The sequence below is a fragment of the Leptonychotes weddellii genome, chromosome 5, assembly GCF_054177405.1.
Source record: "Leptonychotes weddellii isolate Sample4059 chromosome 5, ASM5417740v2, whole genome shotgun sequence".
NCBI lineage: Eukaryota > Metazoa > Chordata > Mammalia > Carnivora > Phocidae > Leptonychotes > Leptonychotes weddellii.
Genome location: NC_138373.1, coordinates 70,102,373 through 70,123,622, shown reverse-complemented (window position 1 = coordinate 70,123,622; position 21,250 = coordinate 70,102,373). Strand labels below are relative to the sequence as shown.

General features: G+C 39.5%; 1 protein-coding gene across 5 annotated transcripts in view; it reads left to right on the top strand.

Annotated features, from left to right (window-relative positions):
• The window catches only part of PARP11 (poly(ADP-ribose) polymerase family member 11), a 42,037-nt gene that overhangs the window by 17,328 nt on the left and 3,459 nt on the right, over positions 1–21,250 (top strand). The window contains exons 2-8 of one of the 5 annotated variants that reach the window (XM_031038066.2): positions 3,993–4,103; positions 5,666–5,794; positions 6,686–6,806; positions 9,453–9,528; positions 12,771–12,843; positions 12,922–13,052; positions 20,102–20,253. In XM_031038066.2, coding sequence (XP_030893926.1) covers positions 5,669–5,794; positions 6,686–6,806; positions 9,453–9,528; positions 12,771–12,843; positions 12,922–13,052; positions 20,102–20,253 — 679 coding nt within the window. In that variant the 5' untranslated portion in view covers positions 3,993–4,103; positions 5,666–5,668. Of the gene's footprint in view, positions 1–3,989; positions 4,104–4,188; positions 4,213–5,660; positions 5,795–6,685; positions 6,807–9,452; positions 9,529–12,770; positions 12,844–12,921; positions 13,053–20,101; positions 20,254–21,250 lie in introns of those variants that run through there. The other 4 variants (XM_031038065.2, XM_081821068.1, XM_006742413.3 and 1 more) reach the window with 4 other exon arrangements.

The window sequence follows — 21,250 nt, the reverse complement described above, 5'->3', positions numbered from 1 at the left end:
TCTATTTCTTCCTGTTTCGGTTTTGGTAGTTTGTAAGTTTCTAGGAACTTATTTTATTTATTTATTTTTAAAGATTTTATTTATTTATTTGGGATAGAGCGAGAGTGAAAGAGAGAGAGGGAGAGAGAGAGCACAAGCAGGGGGAGCAGCAGGCAGAGGGAGAAGCAGGCTCTCCACTGAGCAGGGAGCCCAATGTGGGGCTCGATCCCAGGACTCTGGGATTATGACCTGAGCCGAAGGCAGGTGCTTAACCGTATGAGCCACTCAGGCGCCCCTCTAGGGATTTATCCATTTCTTCCAGATTGCCCAGTTTGTTGGCATATAGTTTTTCATAATATTTTCTTATTATCGTTTGTATTTCTGTGGTGTTGGTTGTTATCTCTCTTCTCATTCATGATTTTATTTATTTGGGTCCTTTCTCTTTTCCTTTTGATAAGTCCGGCTAGGGGTATATCAATTTTATTGATTCTTTCAAAGAATAGGCTCCTGGTTTCATTGATCTGTTCTACTGTTTTTTTTGTTTCTATATCATTTATTTTTGCTCTAATCTTTATTATTTCCCTTCTCCTAGCTTTAAGCTTTATTTTCTGTTCCTTTTCTAGCTCCTTTGAGTATAAGGTTATGTTGTGTATTTGAGACTTTTCCTGCTTCTTGAGAAAGTCTGTATTGCTACATACTTACGTCTTATGACCACTTTTGCCACATCCCAAAGGTTTTGGACTGTTGTGTTCTCATTTTCATTTGTTTCCAGGTATTTTTTAAATTTCTTCTTTAATTTCCTGGTTGACCCATTCATTCTTTAGTAGTATGTTATTTAACCTCCATGTATTTGTGGTCTTTCCAAATTTTTTCTTCTGGTTGACTTCAAGTTTCATAGCATTGTGGTCAGAAAATACGCATGGTATGATCTCAATCTTGTAGTACTTGTTGAGGCCTGATTTGTGACCCAGTATGTGATCTATTCTGGAGACTATCCCATGTGCACTTGAAAAGAATCTGTATTCTGCTTTAGGATGAAATGTTCTGAATATGTTTATTAAGTCCATCTGGTCAGTTGTTTTCTTATTGATTTTCTGCTTAGATGATCTGTCCATTGCTGTAAGTGCGGTGTTGAAGTCCCCTATTATTATTTTATTATTACTAATGAGTTCCTTTATGTTTGTTATTGTTTTATGTATTGGGGGGCTCCCAAGTTGGGGGCATAAATATTTATAATTGTTAGATTTTCTTCCTGGATAGACCCCTTTGTTATGATATAGTGTCCTTCTTCATCTCTTATTACAGTCTTTGGTTTAAAATCTAGTTTGTCTTATGTAAGTATGGCTACTCCAGCTTTCTTTTGATGACCATTAGCATGATAAATGGTTCTCCATCCCCTCACTTTCAATCTACAGGTGTCTTTAAATCTAAAATGAGTCTCTTGTAGGCAGCATATAGATGGGTGTTGTTTTTTTATCCATTCCAAAACCCTATGTCTTTTTATTGGAGCCGTCCATTTACAATTAGAGTGATTATTGAAAGATACGAATTTAGTACCATTGTGTTACCTGTAAAGTTGTTGTTTCTGGTGATGTTCTCTGTTCCTTTCTAGTCTTTGTTGCTTTTGGTCTTTTTATTCCCCACTTGAAGAGTCCCCTTTAATATTTCTTACAGGGCTGGTTTAGTGGTCACAGACTCCTTTAGTTTTTGTTTGTCTGAGAAACTCTTTATCTCTCCTTCTATTCTGAATGATAGCCTTGCTGGATAGAGTATGCTTAGCTGCATATTTTTCCTCAGCACGTTGAATATATCATGCCACTCTCTTCTGTCCTGCCAAGTTTCTGTGGAGAGGTCTGCTGCTAACCTTATTTGTTTTCCCTTGTAAGTTAAGGATTTCTTTTCTCTTGCTGCAGGATTTTTTTCCTTATCTCTATATTTTGCAAGTTTTACAATATGTCTTGGTGTTGCCCTGCTTTTGTTGATTTTGATGGGAGTTCTCTGTGCCTCCTGGATTTGGATGTCCATTTCATTCCCCAGATAGTTTTCAGCTATAATTTGCTCAGATAAAACTTCTGCCCCTTTTTCCCCTCTCTTCTTCTGGGACTCCTATGATACAAATGTTACTATGCTTTATGGAGTCATTGAGTTCCCTAAGTCTACATTTGTGATCTGATACTTATCTTTCCCTCTTCTTTTCGGCTTCATTATTTTCCATAATTTTATCTTCTATATCATTTACTCATTCCTTTGTTTCTTCCATCCTGTGGTCATTACATCCAGTTAGTTTCACATCTCAGTTGTAGCATTTTTTTTTTTTTTTTTTGTAAATTTCGGCCTAACCAGTGTTTAGGTCTTTTTTCTCTGCAGTAAGGACTCCCTGGTATCTTCTATGCTTTTCTCAAGCCCAGCTAGTATCCTTATGATTGTTGTTTTAAATTCTGGATCAGGCATATTACTTATATCTGCTTCAATCAGATCACTGGCCATGACCTTTTCTTGTTCTTTCTTTTGGGATGAATTCCTCCATCTTGGCATTTTGTCTAGGTCTGTCTTCTTCTGTGTGTTAGGAAAGCCCGTTATGTTTTCTGTTCCTGAGAGTAATGGCTTTATGAAGAAGAGGTCATATAGTGTCCAGGGCCTGGTGCTTCAGGGAGTGTCTCTGGTGTGTGCTGCGTGCACTCTGCTGCTATGTTTTGGCTGTTCTGTCCTTCAGGCCGGTCGTCTGCAGAGGCTGTCCTCGCCTGCAGTGGGCAGTGTTTGGACCTTGTCCAGAGTGTGGCAAGTTTTAACTAGGTATGCTCTGGTTGGCTTGTTAAAAGAAACCAGATCCTATTTCCAGCAGAGCTGGAGCTTTGCAGCACTCTGTGGTCAGGAGACTTGGTGGCTGTGGGGTTTGTGCTAGTCATTCTGGGGGAGGAGCCTGCTGCTCTGGCTCTCAGGCACACTTGCCCTAGTGAAGCAGCACCCACAGAGTGCAGGGGAGCAGGGCTTGGTGTAAGCAGTTTAGGTTGACTCTGTTGGCACTGTGCTGCTTACCGAGGTTACTTTATGCTGAGGGGTGGGGGAGGGAAATTGTGCCAGACCTCTCCTGTGCCCCAGGGGAGGGGAATTTGTGCCTGCAGCTGTCTGGGCAGCCCTCCCAGAAGAGCCTACAATCTCCCCTCCTGTGTCCCAGGCGTCCTTCAGATCCCTGCCTTCACCCTGTCTGTGTCCGGTCCATCTGCCCACCCGGCAGCACAGTGCACCTGTCTTCTATCTCAGGCAGGCCAGCTGAGTTCTAAAACTCTTAGCTCCCTGGCTAACTCTATGATTATAGACAAAATAATTGCATTTTATCTGCTTCATTTCCCCCCTAACTTTAATTGGAGGATAGTGACTTATCCTGCACATGGGGCTATGGAAGACAAAAAATTCTGTAGAATTTGAAGTGCTTTAGGAATGTTCTGTATGGTGGCACCTTTCTATAGTGCTAACTTCTCCAAAATAAGGATAAAGATGAGTCTGTCCTGGGTCTGACCCAAAGCTACTTATGACAGGAAGTTCTGGAAGGACTTTGGTAAAACACACTTGTAACCTGGCTTAAAGTGTGATCTTAGGGACAATGTGACATAGCAAAGCACACATGATACGTGTATACTGTATAAAGGGTATTTTCTACTTCCTATTTCTTGTTTTCATTTCCCTTTTCTAGTAGAGAAAAGATAGAACTCATAAGCCAAATGTTTATCTTAACTATTACCTTTAAACTCATCCTTCCACATTTGGGGAGTTACTTTCAGAAGAAAAAATAAATTTAGGTTTTTCTTGCTTTCTTTCTTTCTCACAGTAAAATGGCCAAACAATGTGAACAGTAATAGGAGGAAGAGCAGAAGTTGTGAATAGTTAACCTGGACAATTGATCTTAAATTTCAAATCCTTGCCTTTATTTTCTGATTAAAAGGTATAAGGCAAATAGTGGGTCCTATACCTGAAGCTCTTGACCCTAGAGTGTTCTATTTTTCATTTCTTAGCAGCCAGTCAACTTTAAAAAATGAAGGAAAAATCCAGAAAATAATCATAAAGCATTCCTTGGAGAAGTTTCCAAACATGAATAAAAAATAACAAGCCCCCTTCATTGAGCTCAGGTACTGTACTTGGCACTTAACTGCATTATCTTATTCATTACTAACAATGGCCCAATGAGGAAGGAACCTTTAATCTCTATTTTGTGAAGAGGAAACTGCCCTAGACAAGGTAATTAGAAGCTTACGCCAGGTTACACAGCTTCTGGAAACAGGATGGACCATTTTAAGTAATGAAATTTAAAGCAAATATTTTCTAAATTACCCAAGTAGTGCATATTCTTTGTAAAAAAAAAAAAAATCAAAGATGTAGGAAATAAAATTTTTAACAAATCACCAATAACCATATATGTGTGTATGTGTGTATATGATTACACACACACACAAAGATTGGAAAGACACAGAATAAGTGATAGTGTTGGTTAACCCTGGAGAAGGAAGGTGAGAAGATACCAGAAATGGAAGGGACGGTCAAAAACATGTTTAGCTTTATCTAGAATGTTCTGACTTTTTGCACAGGGACTGTTTTCATATATCAGTTGTGCAAATTTAATTTTTTTAAAAACCCTCAAGGAATGAGGACACATTCCAGATAAAGTTAATCATCTTTGACTAACCTCATCACCCCTTTTCTGGTGACCCTCTCTTCATCACAATCTCTACTCAAGAATGTTTAAACCTTTTCAAAGATAGTGTGGACATAAGTTACTTGATAAAGGGAAGATTGTAGAATTGTTGATAATGAAGTATAAGGCAGTATACTATGGCAGTTACGCGCACAGACCCTGGATCCAGACTGCCTGGGTTTGGATCCTGGCTGCCCTATTGTATGATCTCTCTGTGCTCCAGTTTCCTCCTTTATAAATTTGGGATAATAATACCTATCTTACCGGGTTGTCATGAATCCTAAATGAGTTATTATCTGTACATTACTTAGCACCTGGCACACTGTAGGAGCCAGATAAGGGTTGCTATAGTCATTATTGTTATCCTGACACTTAGAAAAAGCTATGATAAATTGTTGTATAGGCTTTTTCAGACTTTTTATCTGTATGTGTGTACATATACACATACAGACATGTACATACACATAGATTCACATGGGTAAATATAGGTGAATTTTTATGAAAATTGGATCATACTATTTCTATTTATTATAACCTTTTTTTGTACTCAACACTATAGATTATAAACATCTTTCCATGCCATGGAATAATGAATGTTTAAAACAAATCTCAGGTGTGTTTGGTCTTAGCTAGTTGTGATAGCATGGATTCTTTTTGACCAAATGTGTGAACATATGATAAGACAGAAATTTCTTGGCACTATATTGAAAATCTGGAGTGCTTATAGATATTGACACAGCTTACTTAAATGGTTGAATGGGCATTGATATGTCTTACCTGAGTGTATAATTATTTGTCTTATCTGTTAAGCAGTGATATTCAGCCTTTGTTAAATGTTTATCTTCAGAGTCAATATGCCAGAGAGAATGGTATTTTTAAAGGGTCACTGTGGGAAGGACACTTGGAATATAGTTCTTTGTAGTAAGAAAAATGATGTAGAAAAAGTACATTGGTTATTAAGAAAAGTATTTCTTCTTCTGCCTCTTTCTGGCTTCTCAGGAGATGTTTCACAAAACGGAAGAATTCTTACCCAAGAGGACGGATAGTGAAATGGATGAGATGGACACGTCGGACACCCAGTGGGGCTGGTTTTACCTGGCGGAGTGTGGGAAGTGGCACATGTTTCAGGTACTTCCTTTCCAGAACGTACCAGAAGGGCCTCAGGTCCACTTAGCGCCACCTTGCTGCCGCGCTGCGTGCCAGTGCAGACCCTGAAGGACATTCAGCCTTAAGGACATCAGATAGCTTGACTAAAAGAAAAAAGAGGAATCCTTCTAGTCCTTTTCCTTTTCATTTCCCCAGGTTTTCTCAATCATGTATTTAGAAGAAGCAGTGCGCATTCACTGCGCGTACAGAGGGCGAGTGTGACTGAGTTGTGTAGTGTCAGTACGGCCGAGCAACTCCAAGTTCCGTTTGGTGGACAAGGAGAAGGGGAAGAGAGCAAGCCCATATTAAGCACCTTGTGTCCGCCAGGTATTATGATAGATGCCACAGGTATCTTTTCTCCTTTAGCCTCCCAGCAGCTCTGAAGCAGATGCTAATACTCTCACAGGCCAAGAGACTGAAACTCAGAAAAGGTCACAGAATCCGTCCAGAGTCACATACAGCTAGGGAATTTGAACCCATACTCAAAAGCTTGTGGTCTTCTTTTACTTCCAAGCCTGCTTAAAGGAGATTTGAGCCAGTGAGGAAGTTGTAATTATTGTAATAATAATAATAATAATTGTAATATGCAATATTATTATAATAATAATTATTATTGTAATAATTATTGTAATCATAACAATTTGGAAAGAGGGGTTCTAAGCAGTTGCTGGAGTTTCTTTGCTGGAAATCCTGACACCGTTTTGCACACGCTGGCTCAGCTGTGATTCTCCCTGTGTGTGGGAACTAGAACAGGCCATCAGTGAGTTCCCCGTGTTGCTCCATTCTCTGTCTCTTGTGACCACAGAACCGCCTCTGTGGCCAAGCCATTGATGTGAACAGCTGGTAAATGAAACTTTCTGGTTTGTCTTAAAGCCGGATACCAACATTCAGTGTTCAGTTAGCAGTGAAGATATCGAAAAAAGCTTCAAAACAAACCCTTGTGGCTCCATTTCTTTTACTACTTCCAAATTCAGCTACAAGATAGACTTTGCAGGTATGTTTTTTTTTCCCTAATAGTTGTGTGTTTTTAGTCTATCGATATGATAAAATCTACAGTTCTGTAGATGAGAATTAGTTGATGTATTTGTAAACAGTGAAGTAAATCCTTTTTGTCACACACAGAAATCTCTCTATAAAAACTCAAGATTTAAAATCTTGAGCAACATTACCTTTTATAAAGGAGTATTTGTATGCTTATCGATAACTAATGTATATGGAGATTGTCGTATATTTTGAGCTTATGTAACACTTCTCTTCTAAGGAACACAAAACACTTTTTAGCTGTTTTCTTCATCATCCCTTCAGCCTTTTGAAATAGCTGGGAATCTTTTTATTTTAAGGATCAATCTGAGAGGTTAGTAACACTAGCTGGTGATAGTTTGAAGACCAAAGTTCAGCTGAACGACCCATCTCCTAGTGTCTTTGCCGGAAAACTATTTCTTTCATGGACATTGCCTTCTACCACTTTCTGATTTCATTGGCTCTTTCACAGAATAGCCAGCAATCTGGAAATTGGCCCCACTTTGGATCATCTGTGATATATGGGCATGGTTTTAGGTATCCCATGAAAAACCTGTCGGATTCAACTCTTTCAGTTTCAAGCTGTTAGTTTCAGCTGTTTATTGCACAGAGACATACAAGACCTGGATGCGGAGGATATTTTTTTTTTAAGATTTTATTTTTAAAGTAATCTGTACACCCACCATGGGGCTCGAACTTATAACCCCGAGGTCAAGAGTCATGTGCTCTACTGACTGAACCAGCCAGGCCCCCAGGGAGGCTTTCTTAATAAAGCATATTTTGGCTGCTACATGGCTCAGTCCTCTAGCTGGTGCATCCCAGCTTCTATGAGTAGTATCTTTATGACAGAGTTAGGAGTGTGTTGTGGTGCAGTAGGGTGGTGAAACCTTAGGAAATCCCCTTGAATGAGCTAAGGCCCGGAAATGGTGAAGGGGGGGGGGGCGGTTGTCCAGTAAGAGGTTGATGCAACCAAATCTCTAATGATTATTGTTTCCCCCAAAGCTTGTTTTATTAGCAAGAGTTATATTATGTTATAATATATTCTTATTACTCCTGACTAGCCATCACTTTTTTAATGACATTAGGCAAATAGACTGCCTTTAAGGGACCCCGATTATTTGTCTTTTGGCCTCAGTTTAGACAGAAGGCGTCCACTAGACCTTTTAGACGTCTTGTGTACAAGGGCCTATTTGAAGTAATACTGAGACATCATGATATGCACACACACCAGGCTTCATGACAAGGATGAAGTTTACCAAAGCATTTGGTAGATAATTCAGCAAGCCACATGTTTCTGAAAGAATATTTTCTATTAAACTGTATTTTGGGGAGAACTTTCAAACAATGCAGTTTATTTAAAAAATGTCTTTATCAAAGAATAGGAGTCACATACAATGATTCCATTTCACCAGCCCTCTATATAATGATATCAGCATTTTGCATGTACTATTTGCAACATTAGCCCCAACTATTCGGCCACAAGCCAACTCAGGTGCTCTTGATAAAAATGGTGAAACAGAAACTCAGAATGAGCTGCTATAAGAAGACACCACAGGCTTTGCTCCCTTTGCTGAGATGATCTTGCTTCTTCCTGCACAGCAGTGATGCCATTGTGGGCAGAACCTAAGAGAATCCAGAAAGGGCAGAACATACTTTATACCTTATAGCATTTGCCTGGATGGGCGGACCTCTTTATTTTGGAATGGGATGATGCCAGTTAGATAAGATAGAGGGGCTAGCATCTCACATTAAGCCTCAGTACTTAACTTTGTGGGCACGAAGAAATGGACCTGGTGATATCGCCACAGTTAAGGCACAAAAGAGAGAGTTAACTGGTCTTTTATCACTAGAATCTCTTTAAAAAGGATGTATTGCGTCTAGTGGGTTTTCTGTTTTTTGGCTTGGGAATACAATTTAGAGAGAAGGCGAGAAATGTACCAATTTTCGATATTCTGTGAATTGTGTTAAGTTTTATAGCAGTAACGTATCTTTTTACCATTCACAACATTTTTGGAGAAATCAAAGTAAGTACACTTTCCACTTAATAAACCAGCCGGAAGCTTTGGTTCTATAATTTCATTCTCTTCCGAGTACTCTTCATTTTCCTAAATTTGGAACTCTTGCACTGTAGCATCCATTTACTGTCAGTGGGGTACAGAAAGGAGCGGGCCCTGCCTACTGAGCCGCATGAGCCGAGCATCCTGTGCGTGAGCGTAGGTCACGGGATGAAGCCCGGCTCCTTGAATAGCACTTTTTTTTTTTTTAAAAAGATTTTATTCATTTGACAGAGAGAGAGAGAGAGCACAAGCAGGGGGGAGGGGCAGAGGGAGAGGGAGAAGCAGGCTCCCCGCTGAGCAGGGAGCCCAATGTGGGGCTTCATCCCAGGAGCCTGGGATCATGACCTGAGCCAAAGGCAGACGCTTAACGACTGAGCCCCCCACACGCCTCCTGAATAGCACTTTTATGTTGTGATAAGTAGATGTATGGTGAGGTGTCCTTGATAGACTGTGCTTATCAGCTCTTCCCTAAACCCCAAGGTGCTGTGGCTATGCATCTCCGTGACTATTTACAGCACAGTATGTTCCTACCACTTACCTAATATCTTTGTCTTTGTATACAGAAATGAAGCAAATGAATCTCATCACTGGAAAACAGCGCTTAATAAAAAGAGCCCCCTTTTCTATCAGTGCTTTCAGGTATTGTAAAGAGACTAGGGGTAGAAAGAGTGGGCTTTTCTCCTCTTAGTATTTGACAGAGGAACAAGTAGACTGAAAATGTTTGGGTAGGTTATTTCTTGATCTTGATATTGCTCTTTTTGTTACTGAATTTCACAATAGTTGATGAACTAACAATATGATTATTTTCTGCCCTTGTTTCCTTTCCTATTGTCCTCTTCATTTCCCCTTATATGTTTACATGTTTTTGTTTCTTTAGGACAGTTACAGAATGCCACATGGTCTCTGCTATAAGTCCTTGAAATAGCTTACTGAAGTAGGTTTGAATTAACTTGCAAATACTCTGACAGAACCATCCAGTTATGTGAGCCATAAATCCTAGGCAGTTGCCCACTTTGTCTCTGCCTCCACTTATCGCCATTGGGTGACTCCTGGGAGTGATTTCAAATCTGTCATGACCAAAGGAGGCCTACAGGAGCTGGGAGAGCGGCGGGCCAGCAGCATGGTTCTCTGCTCCTGGGGCTGGTTGCACATTTTCCTTTTTGCTCTCTCTGGCTATACACAGTCTGAAAAGAGAGACATAGATGCCAAAAGAGACTATGTATTTGTTATTCATGTGAATGAAAGTGAAGGGGAAAATCTTAGAGCATACCTCCCACTTTATGTCCAAGTGAATATTGAAATTCCTGCTATTGAAAGAATGTAGAATTAATCAGGAAAAAAAAAAAATGCCAGCATGTGAATTAGTATCTTTGCTCTTCCCAAAGAGATACTTTGAAAGAATTAGAGTAAGGAAAGAAATGCTTTAAGTTTCTTTTTTTTTTTTTTATTGATCTTTATTGACCTAATGTCACCTTTGTTATTAGGTATTTTTTTTTATGCTTTAAGATTCTATCAGTTTGTTTCTTAAGACCTTTGGCTTATATTTTAGCATCATGATTTAAAAGTTATTCAAGTCCTTATATAATCAATGCCCTAGTACTTCTATGGAATATGGAGAATATATTATTTTCTTACCAGCCACATCATATCTTTATTCTTTTTTTTTTTAATTTTTTATTGTTATGTTAATCACCATACATTACATCATTAGTTTTAGATGTAGTGTTCCATGATTCATTGTCATATCTTTATTCTTGAGTACAAGGAATATAATAAAGAAATTACTTAGCTTGCAAGAGTGTGCAGTCTGGGAGAAAAATGAGATATAATCATGGAAAATGTGAATGTAATTGTATGTTATTATTGCTGGTGTACTTTGGTGGGGAGAAGCAGCACACTGTGGGGTCAAGCACTTGGTTCTGTCACAGACTATAGAGACCATAGAACAAAGACGGGAGAGGGAGAGAATAATCAGAATGGAAGACAAGAAGCAAGATAATGACAGAGGAGGAACAGTTAGGTAGGCTACAGTAGAGTGAGGCCAGTAAGTGAGCACTGACAGGGATATATTTATTTATGGCAGGGATATATCGAGCATGTATTAAATCCAAGGTGAATGGTTAACATTTTCCTACCGGCAAGGAAATTACAATTAATTAAGGCTACGGGCTCCTTAAAAATTAGAAGAAAAAAAAAAGTTTTCTGAGGGTAAAAGTAAAAATTTGCCTGAAGTATCTTTTGTTTTAACAAAACAAAACAAAACAAACCCCCTCCAAAACAAACAAGAAAAACAATAAGAAGAACAAAACAAAAACAAAAACAAACACTGGGAAAAGTACTGGAGTTCTTATCATCAAGGGCTCATCTCTGTAATATCTGAATCTCTAAGTAGAAGACCCACAACCCATTAGAAACATATGACCTCACTCATAATAAGAGAACTACAAATTATACCAGACTATTTTTTACTATCAAACTGTCAAAAAATCCAAAAGTTTGATAACATGCCATTTTGGAGAGATTGTTGGGAAATAGGAATTCTCTTCATTTCTGGTGGTAATATTAATGAGTACAACCTTCAAGGAGGGCATTTAGCCAGTATCTGTCAGAATCCGAAATAAATATGTTCTTTGACCCAGGAATCCCATTTCAAGGATGTTATCCTACAGATACACTAGTGGGTGTGTAAAATGGCAAAAGGATAACCTTGTTGTTTTGCAGCATTCTTAACAGTAGCAAGAAGTCAAAAACAAGCTAAATATCATCAACAAGGGACCTGTTACATAAATGATGGTATATCTGCACCATAGAATTCTATGCACCTGCAAAATAGATTGCACTCATTCATTTAACCACTATGTATGGAGTGTTTACCATGGGCCAGATTCTGTAGTAGGTACTTCTGTATCAGTACTTTCTGTACTGATACAGGAAGATCTCTAAGAACATAATAAGTGGGAAAAAATGGCTGCAAAAAACGTATTTTTACTACCATTTTTGTAAGAATTTGGTTTGTGTTAACCTAAAAATGTCTGGAAAACTACCCCAAAGTCTAAAAAAACCTGATTACTTGGAGTTGGGGCAAGAGGTGACAATTGGAGAGGGAAGGAAACTGTTCACTGTCTGCTTCTTTATACGTATCCATTTTTAAAACATGATTGTAGGATCTTGTCAAAAATTAGAATGAGCTTTAAGAAGGAAGCTATAGACAGTCTCCAGAGGAGAGATATAATTATAATTATAATTTTTTTAGTATGTCCTTCTCAGCCTTTTGCCATGAAGCCCTCCAACTTACTATCTTTTTCTGTGTTCACATCCAGTGGCTTCAACGCAGTGGGCAGGTTTTCAAAGTTTCATTGGCCACACTAGGTGAATTACCACAGGCTGTGTATGGGGAATAGAGGGCAGTAAACAGAGAAGAGTTTAGGTTTGAGTTAGAGCTTGAAGGATATTGAACATATGGCTGAGGGGTTTGGATTTTATTTGATAGGCAGTATCTGTTAAAGAAGGTTATTTTTTTATCAAGAATTTGGTTTTCTTCTTGGAAATTCCTTTCCTTTATCTAAAATCCTCCTTACATTTTAAAAAATTTCTGGCAATTTTAAGAAAGACATGATGGAATTAAACAACCGTTTTTTAAATGTTGATGTTATTCGAGATTGGCTGTTTTCCATCAGAGTTGTCAGTTCAGCACCCAAAAAGCAGCACACAGGAGACACTGAGTAAATATTTGAAAATAAAGAACCAAGGGCTTCAATTAATTGCGTTTGTCACAATATCCCAAACATGAAAATTCAGCTTTGGAGAAAAGGCGAAATTAAATCATCGACCATAATTATCATCAGTTTCTAATACTGTGTTGTGTCTTTTGCCATTTAAAGTTACATCTGTGAAAATGAGTCCATCCCTATGCCCCCACACTGGGAGAATGTGAACACCGACGTGCCCTATCAGGTAAGAGCGGGGCTGGCCAGCCGCCCTGTGCAGGACCGGAAGGGGCCCCAGTAAAACTATGCAAACTTCTTTTTCCAGCTGGTTCCTTTGCACAGTCAAACACACGAGTATAACGAAGTTGCCAGTCTCTTTGGGAAAACAATGGACCGTGGCAGAATTAAAAGAATTCAGAGAATTCAAAACCTGGACTTGTGGGAGTTCTTCTGCAGGTGAGGCGGCGTCTGACCCGAGCCCTCTCTATAGCCCCTAAGGCTTCTGGAGTCTTGGAGAAGGCGAGGCGCGGATGTTGGCCCATGTTGTCTTTTGGCTTTGTCGTGCCAATTGTGTGTCCCAGCGCTCCACCTCAGCGCGCTCTCCAGGGGCCGGGGTGAGGGCTGGTGACAGCCACCCTGGAGGTCAAGGCCAGCCTGGCTTACAGCACTGTGGCTTTTGAGGTGCAGAGCTATGCGTCGTGGCTGCAGTCAGCAATAGGAGGGAGGCGAGGAAACTGTTTAGTTTTGTTGGCATGGCTTTGGTGGCACAGCCCTGTATGTGGAATTAGAAGTCTCTGGAAACAATTGATGAATTTTCTGAAAAAGCGATTCCACCCTCTTGCCTATAGTCATTTGCTGGTTTTGTTTTGGAGGACATTGTAAAACACACCTTCAAATGTCTTGCTAGGCCCAGTGTATGTAGTAGATTTAAAATCTCAGTTGACTACTTAATTTAGGTTGGAAACCACCTCTTGGATTGCTCAGTATGCATTTACCCTAAAAATAAAGCTCGTTGTAGAAAACATAAAGGTATTGTCCAAATTAACCTGTTGTGCTGTATTTTTTAATAACAAATATTACTTAAAATAATGATTTCCTGAGGCATTTTTTTTTTTTTTTAATTTGACAGAGAGATAGAGAGGGAACACAAGCAGGGGGAGTGGGAGAGGGAGAAGCAGGCTTCCTGCCGAGCAGGGAGCCCGATGTGGGACTCGATCCCAGGACCCTGGGATCATGACCTGAGCCAAAGGCAGACGCTTAACGACTGAGCCACCCAGGCACCCCTTCCTGAAGCATTTTTATTAAATTTATGATGATATGTAATTTCTAATTTTTTAAAATATAGCAGACCTTTTTAAAAAATGTGTTTATCTTAGAGACAGAGAGAGCACATGCCCACATGTACCCACAAGTGCGGGGGGAGAGGCAGAGGGAGGGAATCTTCAAGCAGATTCCTGGCTGAACACGGAGCCCCATGTGGGGCTCTATCTCAGGACCCATGAGATCATGACCTGAGCCTAAATCACCAGTAGGTTGCTTACCTGTCTGAGCTACCCAGGCGCCCCTAAATATGAGCAGACTTTTAATATTTACTCAGGAAATTTTCAAATAATAGAGTCTAATATAATGAATATAATGCAGAATATAATGTATCCATAATCCTGACTTAACATGTTAGGATTTACCTCACATAATCTATCTCCTTATTTCTATTTTTCTTGTTGCTGAAGTATTTCAAAGCCATAACTCATTTCATTCCCATATACTTGAAAATTGGGCTGACTTTTGTTTGGTAATGATACATGGAATTCTTTCATGCTTCTGATAAGTAGTAATACGGGCTGAGTATATTCCTGGTTTTATTGCCATAATAGTTTATGGTAAGATAAGGGGTTTTCAGCGTGTATTCTTTTCAGTCTTGAGCCTTTGAACCAAGCCAACTTTTATTTCTGACAATAATGAGTTTAACTGAATTTAGGTTTTTTGGGTTCTTGTTAGATGATTCTTTTGTTGAGGAGGATTGAGGCTTCTCTCCACTTTAACTTTATTCTCTCAGTGAATAAAGTGAGATTTTCTAAAATGGTCTGATGAAAACTTAATTCATTATTCTTAATCAGGCCTCTGAAGTGGAGTTCAATTATATTTGAACTCATAATTTGAGTTGTCTCTGTTCAATTCTAGTGGTAAAATGTACCAGTGAATCCCCATGTTTAAACATTGTATACAAAGGATTTTACTGGAAACGGTTTCACTCTGTCGATGCCCTTCATTATTTTATGTACTGTTGGCCTATAGAAATCTGTGATGGCAAATGAACCTGTCACCTGCTCTGACAGTAGAAAATACGGGGTCTCATTGTAAGGACAGCCTGTTATTTTGACATCTCCACGAAGAACTACAATCCTAGTCATTCTTATCATCATGTAACCTCTGACTCACTGTACAGGTGGTGAGGCCCACAGGAGTCCCTCAGGCATCCGTTTCCATTTTGCCCAGTCCCTTTTTACTTCTCTCCCTTCTTCCAAGAAATATGTTATAGCACCTACTTTGTGACAGGCACTATTCTAGGCACACTTGGGACATAACAGTGTACAGGACCATAACTTGAGCAAGGAGCCAGGCAATTGCACCACAGAATGAAAATAAAAATTAAGATGAATGATTAGAGAAGGTAGAAAGGTAGTCAAGAGGTTGAGCATGCAGGAGTTTGTAGTAGAGCCACTGTGGAATGGTTGTGTGATTTTCTTCCGTAGCCTTACTGGAGTTGGATTGATTTGGAGTTGAGGTCAGAGAGTTAGCAGGAGCAGGCCATGCAGGGCCTTATAAATCAAACTGAGGGGTTTGGATTTTTTTCCTGGACAGTGGCAATCCATTATAGAACTTGAAGCAAGAGAATGATCAATCCAATTTGCATTTTAGAAAAATAATGTTATCAGGCTATACTGTGGAGAAAGTGTTTAAAGCAGTGGTTCTTGATTAGGAGTGATTTTGCCCACCAGGGGATATTTGGCAGTGACTGGAGATGATTTTTAATTGTCATGTGGTTGGATGGGGAATTAAGACTGGTATCAACTGGGTAGAAGTCAGGGGTGCTAAACATCCTACAGTGTATAAGACAACCTCTCACAACAGTTAGTTAGTCCAAAATGGCAGTAGTGTGAAAGTTGAGAAACATTGGTTTAAAGGAGTCACAGTTAGAAGCAGGGAGACCAATTTAGGAGATTGTTTCAGTAATTAAACTGAGACATATTGGGTGGCCTGAACCAAAGTGGCATCCGCTGTGTCGGAATGAAGAGGATGGGTTTGAGATATTAAGGATGTAGAATGATGATTTAATGTGTTCAGTGGTGTGAGTAAGGAGATGGGAAAGATACCTCCACAGTTTCTGACTCATTTCGGTTGACTAAGGGAATATGGGCAGGAACAGATTTTGGTCTTTGTCCTTAGGGAGGATGGGGAGGAAGTAGTAGTTGATACATGTGTCATAACTCAGGAGAGTGGTGTAGATTAGAAATAAAGATTTTGGAATTGTCAGAAAATGTGAGGTAGTAGAAGCCATAGAGTTGATAAGATGACCAGGGAGTGTAGGTAGATTAAGAGGAGGACGAAGGACTGAACTCTGCAAGGGATGGATAGAGGAAAACTCAAGGCAGAAACTGAGAAGTAACAACCACAGAAAGTGGAAGAAAACCAAAAGAAGATAGAGTCACAGAAACCAAAGGAAGAAAGTGGTTTAAGCATGTAGGTGATCCTCAGGGTCACATACAAAAGAGATGCCAAGTAAGATGATATTGAATATGTCCTTTGGATTTTGTAACAAGAAGGTCATTGGTACCCTTGATGAGAGCCATGTTGGTGGATGCTATATTGTATATACAGCAAATATTGGCAGCTCTTCTGAGAAGCTTGGCAGTAAAGAGGAAGAGGGAATATGAGAAGATGGGTACTGTGAAGTTGGGAAGGGTGTCTTTGTTTTGTTTTGTTACGATTTTTGAATTTGAAGATGGGAGGGACCTGAGCATGTGTAAATTGTAGTAGGAAAGAACCCAGGGAAGGAGAAGTTTAAAGTATAAGAGAAAGGGAAAGGGTAATTGATGCATTAAGACTTCTAAAGAGGTGTGATAGGGTGGAATTCAGAGACTATATTACAATATACAGAAGGAGCTGGACGAGGGTGGTCCAGTCATGTTTATAGATAAGTAGAGGTAGGGGATGAAGAGAGGGGTTACGTTATGGAGTTCCTTCCTGAAACTTTACGTGTCTTTGGTGAAATAAGAAGTGAAGCAGCCTACAGAGAATGAAGGGTTAGGGAGGTGTAGATAAGAGGGAGAGAGGGGGGAAGAGGAGATTTGGAATGGCCAATGTGGAAAACGGGAGAGAAAGAACTAACTTGGGAACCACAGGATTTCCATCAGTGTTGAGGGCTTAGCTGATGTCAGAATATGTGAATTTGGAATGGAAACCTGGGGATGTTGTGTGATTTATTTCAGCAGTCCATATTTAATAGCAGAGAGTGGAGGTGGTTGGATTGACCCAGGGTTGGGAAGGATGTGACAGCAAGGAATTAAGAGCAGGGAAAGCTGCTATCTCATAAAGAATGTGGATTTAGATGAGAGGTTCTCAGCCCTAGCCACCTATCAGAATCACCTGCAGAGCTCTTTAACTCATGGCGATGTCTATCACCCATCCCAGATCTGCTGAATCAGAACTTCTGTGTTCTGATACCTTTATCTTTAACAAGTTCTGCCAGTGATTCTGATGCTCAGCCAGGATGGAGAACCACTGGTCTGAACCTAGGCGAATTTACTTCAATCTGGAGCACAAAGTTATTCCTGTTGCAATTTAGCGCAAGTGGCAACTTAGTCCTTTTGGCACCCTAGTCCCTGAAAGTGTGGGTAATTTTAAGATATCTTTGAGAAGAGGGTGCTGGAGTATTTTCCGGAAGTTCAGAAATGACTGTGGGGTTGGACCAAGGTGGGCAGGGTCATGAAGAACTTAGTGTAGTTTGAATCCTGTGATGTTCTGCAAAGGTTTTAGCTGCAGCCCAAGAGGTCTTGGAGCTCAATGTTAGCCTTTCCGGAACCCCAAGGTCACAGTATGTCACGAATCTCCACATTTCATGGGTGCCTTAGTAGTTGGCACTAGAATAAACTATGCTGTGGGGATGCAAAGCTTTGCCTACCCCATCCCACTCTGCCTTCAACTGGGATATATGGCACGTCCAATCCAGTGACTGAGCAGATTTTCAATGCCCACACTACGAGAGACTCAGGTGAATTTTCAAACCAGGAATTATTCTAATCTGTGCCTGAGAAGTATAATGAGTGAATATCCTGATTTTAGAGTGGATTCTAGTCATTACAGACAGTGAAGCTTGACCTTAGGAAGATGTATACTAAAATATTTACTTAGGAAAAAACAGTATGGATTCACTAATGCCCAGCTAAATAAGAGGATTACCATAGTGGTAGATGACCAAGGCCCTGGACAACATAACTTGGTTTTTACAAAGTGGTTAATAAGACGTTCCCGTATTGGAGGCAAGATAGAGAAATGTATGCCGGGTGATAGTTCAAAGAGAAAAATTAATACCCAGTTAAAAGTCTTGGGCTGAGAGTAACTTGAGTGGCATGCTTGCTTTCTTCTTGAGCCCTTCAACATTTTTATCAGGAATTTGGATGAAAATGTAGAAGGCTTGCTTATCACACTTGTGAAAGATTTAACATGAGACGGGGTAGCTTATTTGTCGTGTGAATGAATCACGAGTCAGAAAGACCTTGGAAGATTGAAACAGTCAAAACAAATTTGATTATCTTTTTTTTTTTTAAAGATTTTTTCCCTTGCTTGGAACAGCAACATATGTGCATTCTAAGTAAGTAAATAAATAAATAAATAAATAATCAGACTGTACCTAAAGGTCTAAAAAAGAAAGTCAGCAAATTTGTTCTCAGTGAAAACATGTTGGATTTTTCTGAAGGACTTATTTGTTTAATGCATACCCCTCTAACCTCATGCTTAATGGTCTAAAAGACTCACCAGTAGACCAAACCATATACATTTAAGTTTTTTTTTTTTTTAAGATTTTATTTATTTATTTGACACAGAGAGAGAGAGACAGCGAGAGAGAGAATACAAGCAGGAGGAGTGGGAGAGGGAGAAGCAGGCTTCCTGCTGAGCAGGGAGTCCGATGCGGGGCTTGATCCCAGGACCCTGGGATCACGACCTGAGCCGAAGGCAGACGCTTAATGACTGAACCACCCAAACGCCCCACATTTAAGTTTTGATACATATTGCCAAATGACTCTTGGGAAAGACCATTTCCATTTCTCTCATTTAAATGCAGCTGTCATTCCCCCGCAAAGTCACTAAGCTGCATGTTGTTTATAAATGATGCATTTTTTTAAAAATTGCTTTTCAAGATAAAGTGTAATTGAAATCAATCAAAAGGAGATCTGGTTTGAGAAAGTCTTGGGGGTTTGGAGTGACTATGAAGTGATGCCGCTGGTGAACCAGGAGAGCCAGTGCTGGCTGATGATATCTGGACCCTGCTTCTTTTTCTTACTGACATTTATAAATTAGAAAATACCCAGCAGATTCTTGGCAACTAAAGGCTGTCCAGGAAAGAAAAAGGCCGGGAATCTATGCTCTATGAAGCTGTTTTCAGTTTGTTTTTTATGGTTACAATCAGTCCTGCATTGAATATCTTTTTATGGGTAAGAAGAGATTTGTCCATTGGGAAGTGGGTTGAAGTGGATGGCTTAATGTTCCTCTCAGCTCTAAGATACAAAATTCAGTTCAATCCAACCAACATTTTCTAGTCTCTGGAGATAAAAAGATTAGGGCATGGTCCCTGCTGAAGGAGTTCACTATTTAAAATGGAATGGGAAGAAATCAGAGAGGGAGACAAACCATGAGACTCTCGACTCCGAGAAACAAACTGAGGGTTGCCGAAAGGGAGGTGGGTGGGGGGATGGGGTAACGGGGTGATGGACATTGAAGAGGGCACGTGATATGATGAGCACCGGGTACTATACTCAACTAATGAATCATTGAACATTATATCAAAACTAATGATGTACTATACCTTGTTGAATTGAATTTAAATTGAATTGAATTTAAAAAGAAAGAAAAAAATAAAGACTCTGTGAACTTTATATTATTTGTTTTTAGTGTCATTTTTAGGCATCTGTAAAGCTTGGCTGGTTTAGGCAATCAGTTACCTTTACTATGATGGGGCATCATCTGGGATAGCTCTAGTTTTTGGTATAATTTTCAGCCTTAAGTCTCAGTTGTAACTAATAATTTTTGGTAAGATGATTATGTGTCCAAGGCCCTTTGGGATTATTTCTTTTCCAGAACTGCTTTGTCCACTTAAAGTGGATTAAGTTAAAGAAGTATTTTCTGTTTCACCCTTTCTATTGAACTTGGCTCTCCTGAAAACTAATAAATGCCACTTATGGTCTGTTTCTCTGTGTGTTTTGTGCCTATATATATTGTGTTTTTAGGAAAAAGGCTCAGCTCAAGAAAAAAAGAGGCGTGCCTCAGATTAATGAACAAATGCTCTTTCATGGTACCAGCAGTGAATTTGTGGAAGCAATTTGCATTCATAACTTTGACTGGAGAATAAATGGTATACATGGTGCTCTCTTTGGGAAAGGTAATTATCAGCATTCCAGGTCTCATTTGAGTCCTAGGAGAGAATCTCCTCTCTAGAGATAATTGTTTTATAATTCAGGAGTATGATAGTCATTAAGTTAAAAGTTGCTGTACTAGGTTCCTCACACACCCTCAGAATTTCTGAGCCACAGAAAAGGCACTTCCTGCAGGTACAGGGTAGAAGTAAGACTTTGACACCTCTACCAGATTAAATAGCTCCCCAAGTCCCAGTCTTTTAGATGGGACATCATGTCCAGATTAGCTGATTTTTACATTACGTTTAATTTCCATGTATAAATCCCTTCCATGGATAAGCCTCTATAATAAACTGTTTTATGTCAAATATACAGAGAACTATAAAATGAATTGATTACATTGTGGACAGGTCTAGGTACTAGTATTTTTTGTTTTGATTATTAGAAAATGGTAGGTAAGAATATTAATGAGCAATAAGGAATATGGGGGAATTCCTCATCTTTTTTCTAATGTTGTGTGAAAGTCCAAGCTCTCCATTTTATGCCCATTATTCAAGGAAATTATGGTGAGAGATGAGGAGAAAAGATAGGAATGGGTGTTTATTTTTCTGGTCTTTATTTCGTACCTTATCTCCAGCAAGAGAGCTGGCTACTACTTAGGATCAAGACATGCTGCATTTTCATAAAGTAGATTAATTTTTAAGACAATTACTGAAAAGGCCATCCCATTGATTTAACTGTACGGGGATGGGAAAAGTGTTGCCATAAATCCTGTCAGTATGGCGTAATCTGAGACTTTGCGATTCATTTCCCAAATTTTTCAGAGTAAATATTGCCTTCACGATGTCAGTCTCCTAGGCCTACCTTTTGGAAGAGTTGATGCTTTATTGAGTTTTCAGATTTTGGTGATGAACCGGTGTGAAGTTGTTCTTCCGGAGTGCTCAGATATGAACAGCATGCACTCTTCGGAAGTCTTTTCGTGGTTATGGGATTCTATTATCTCCAGAAATATTCTTGACTTGT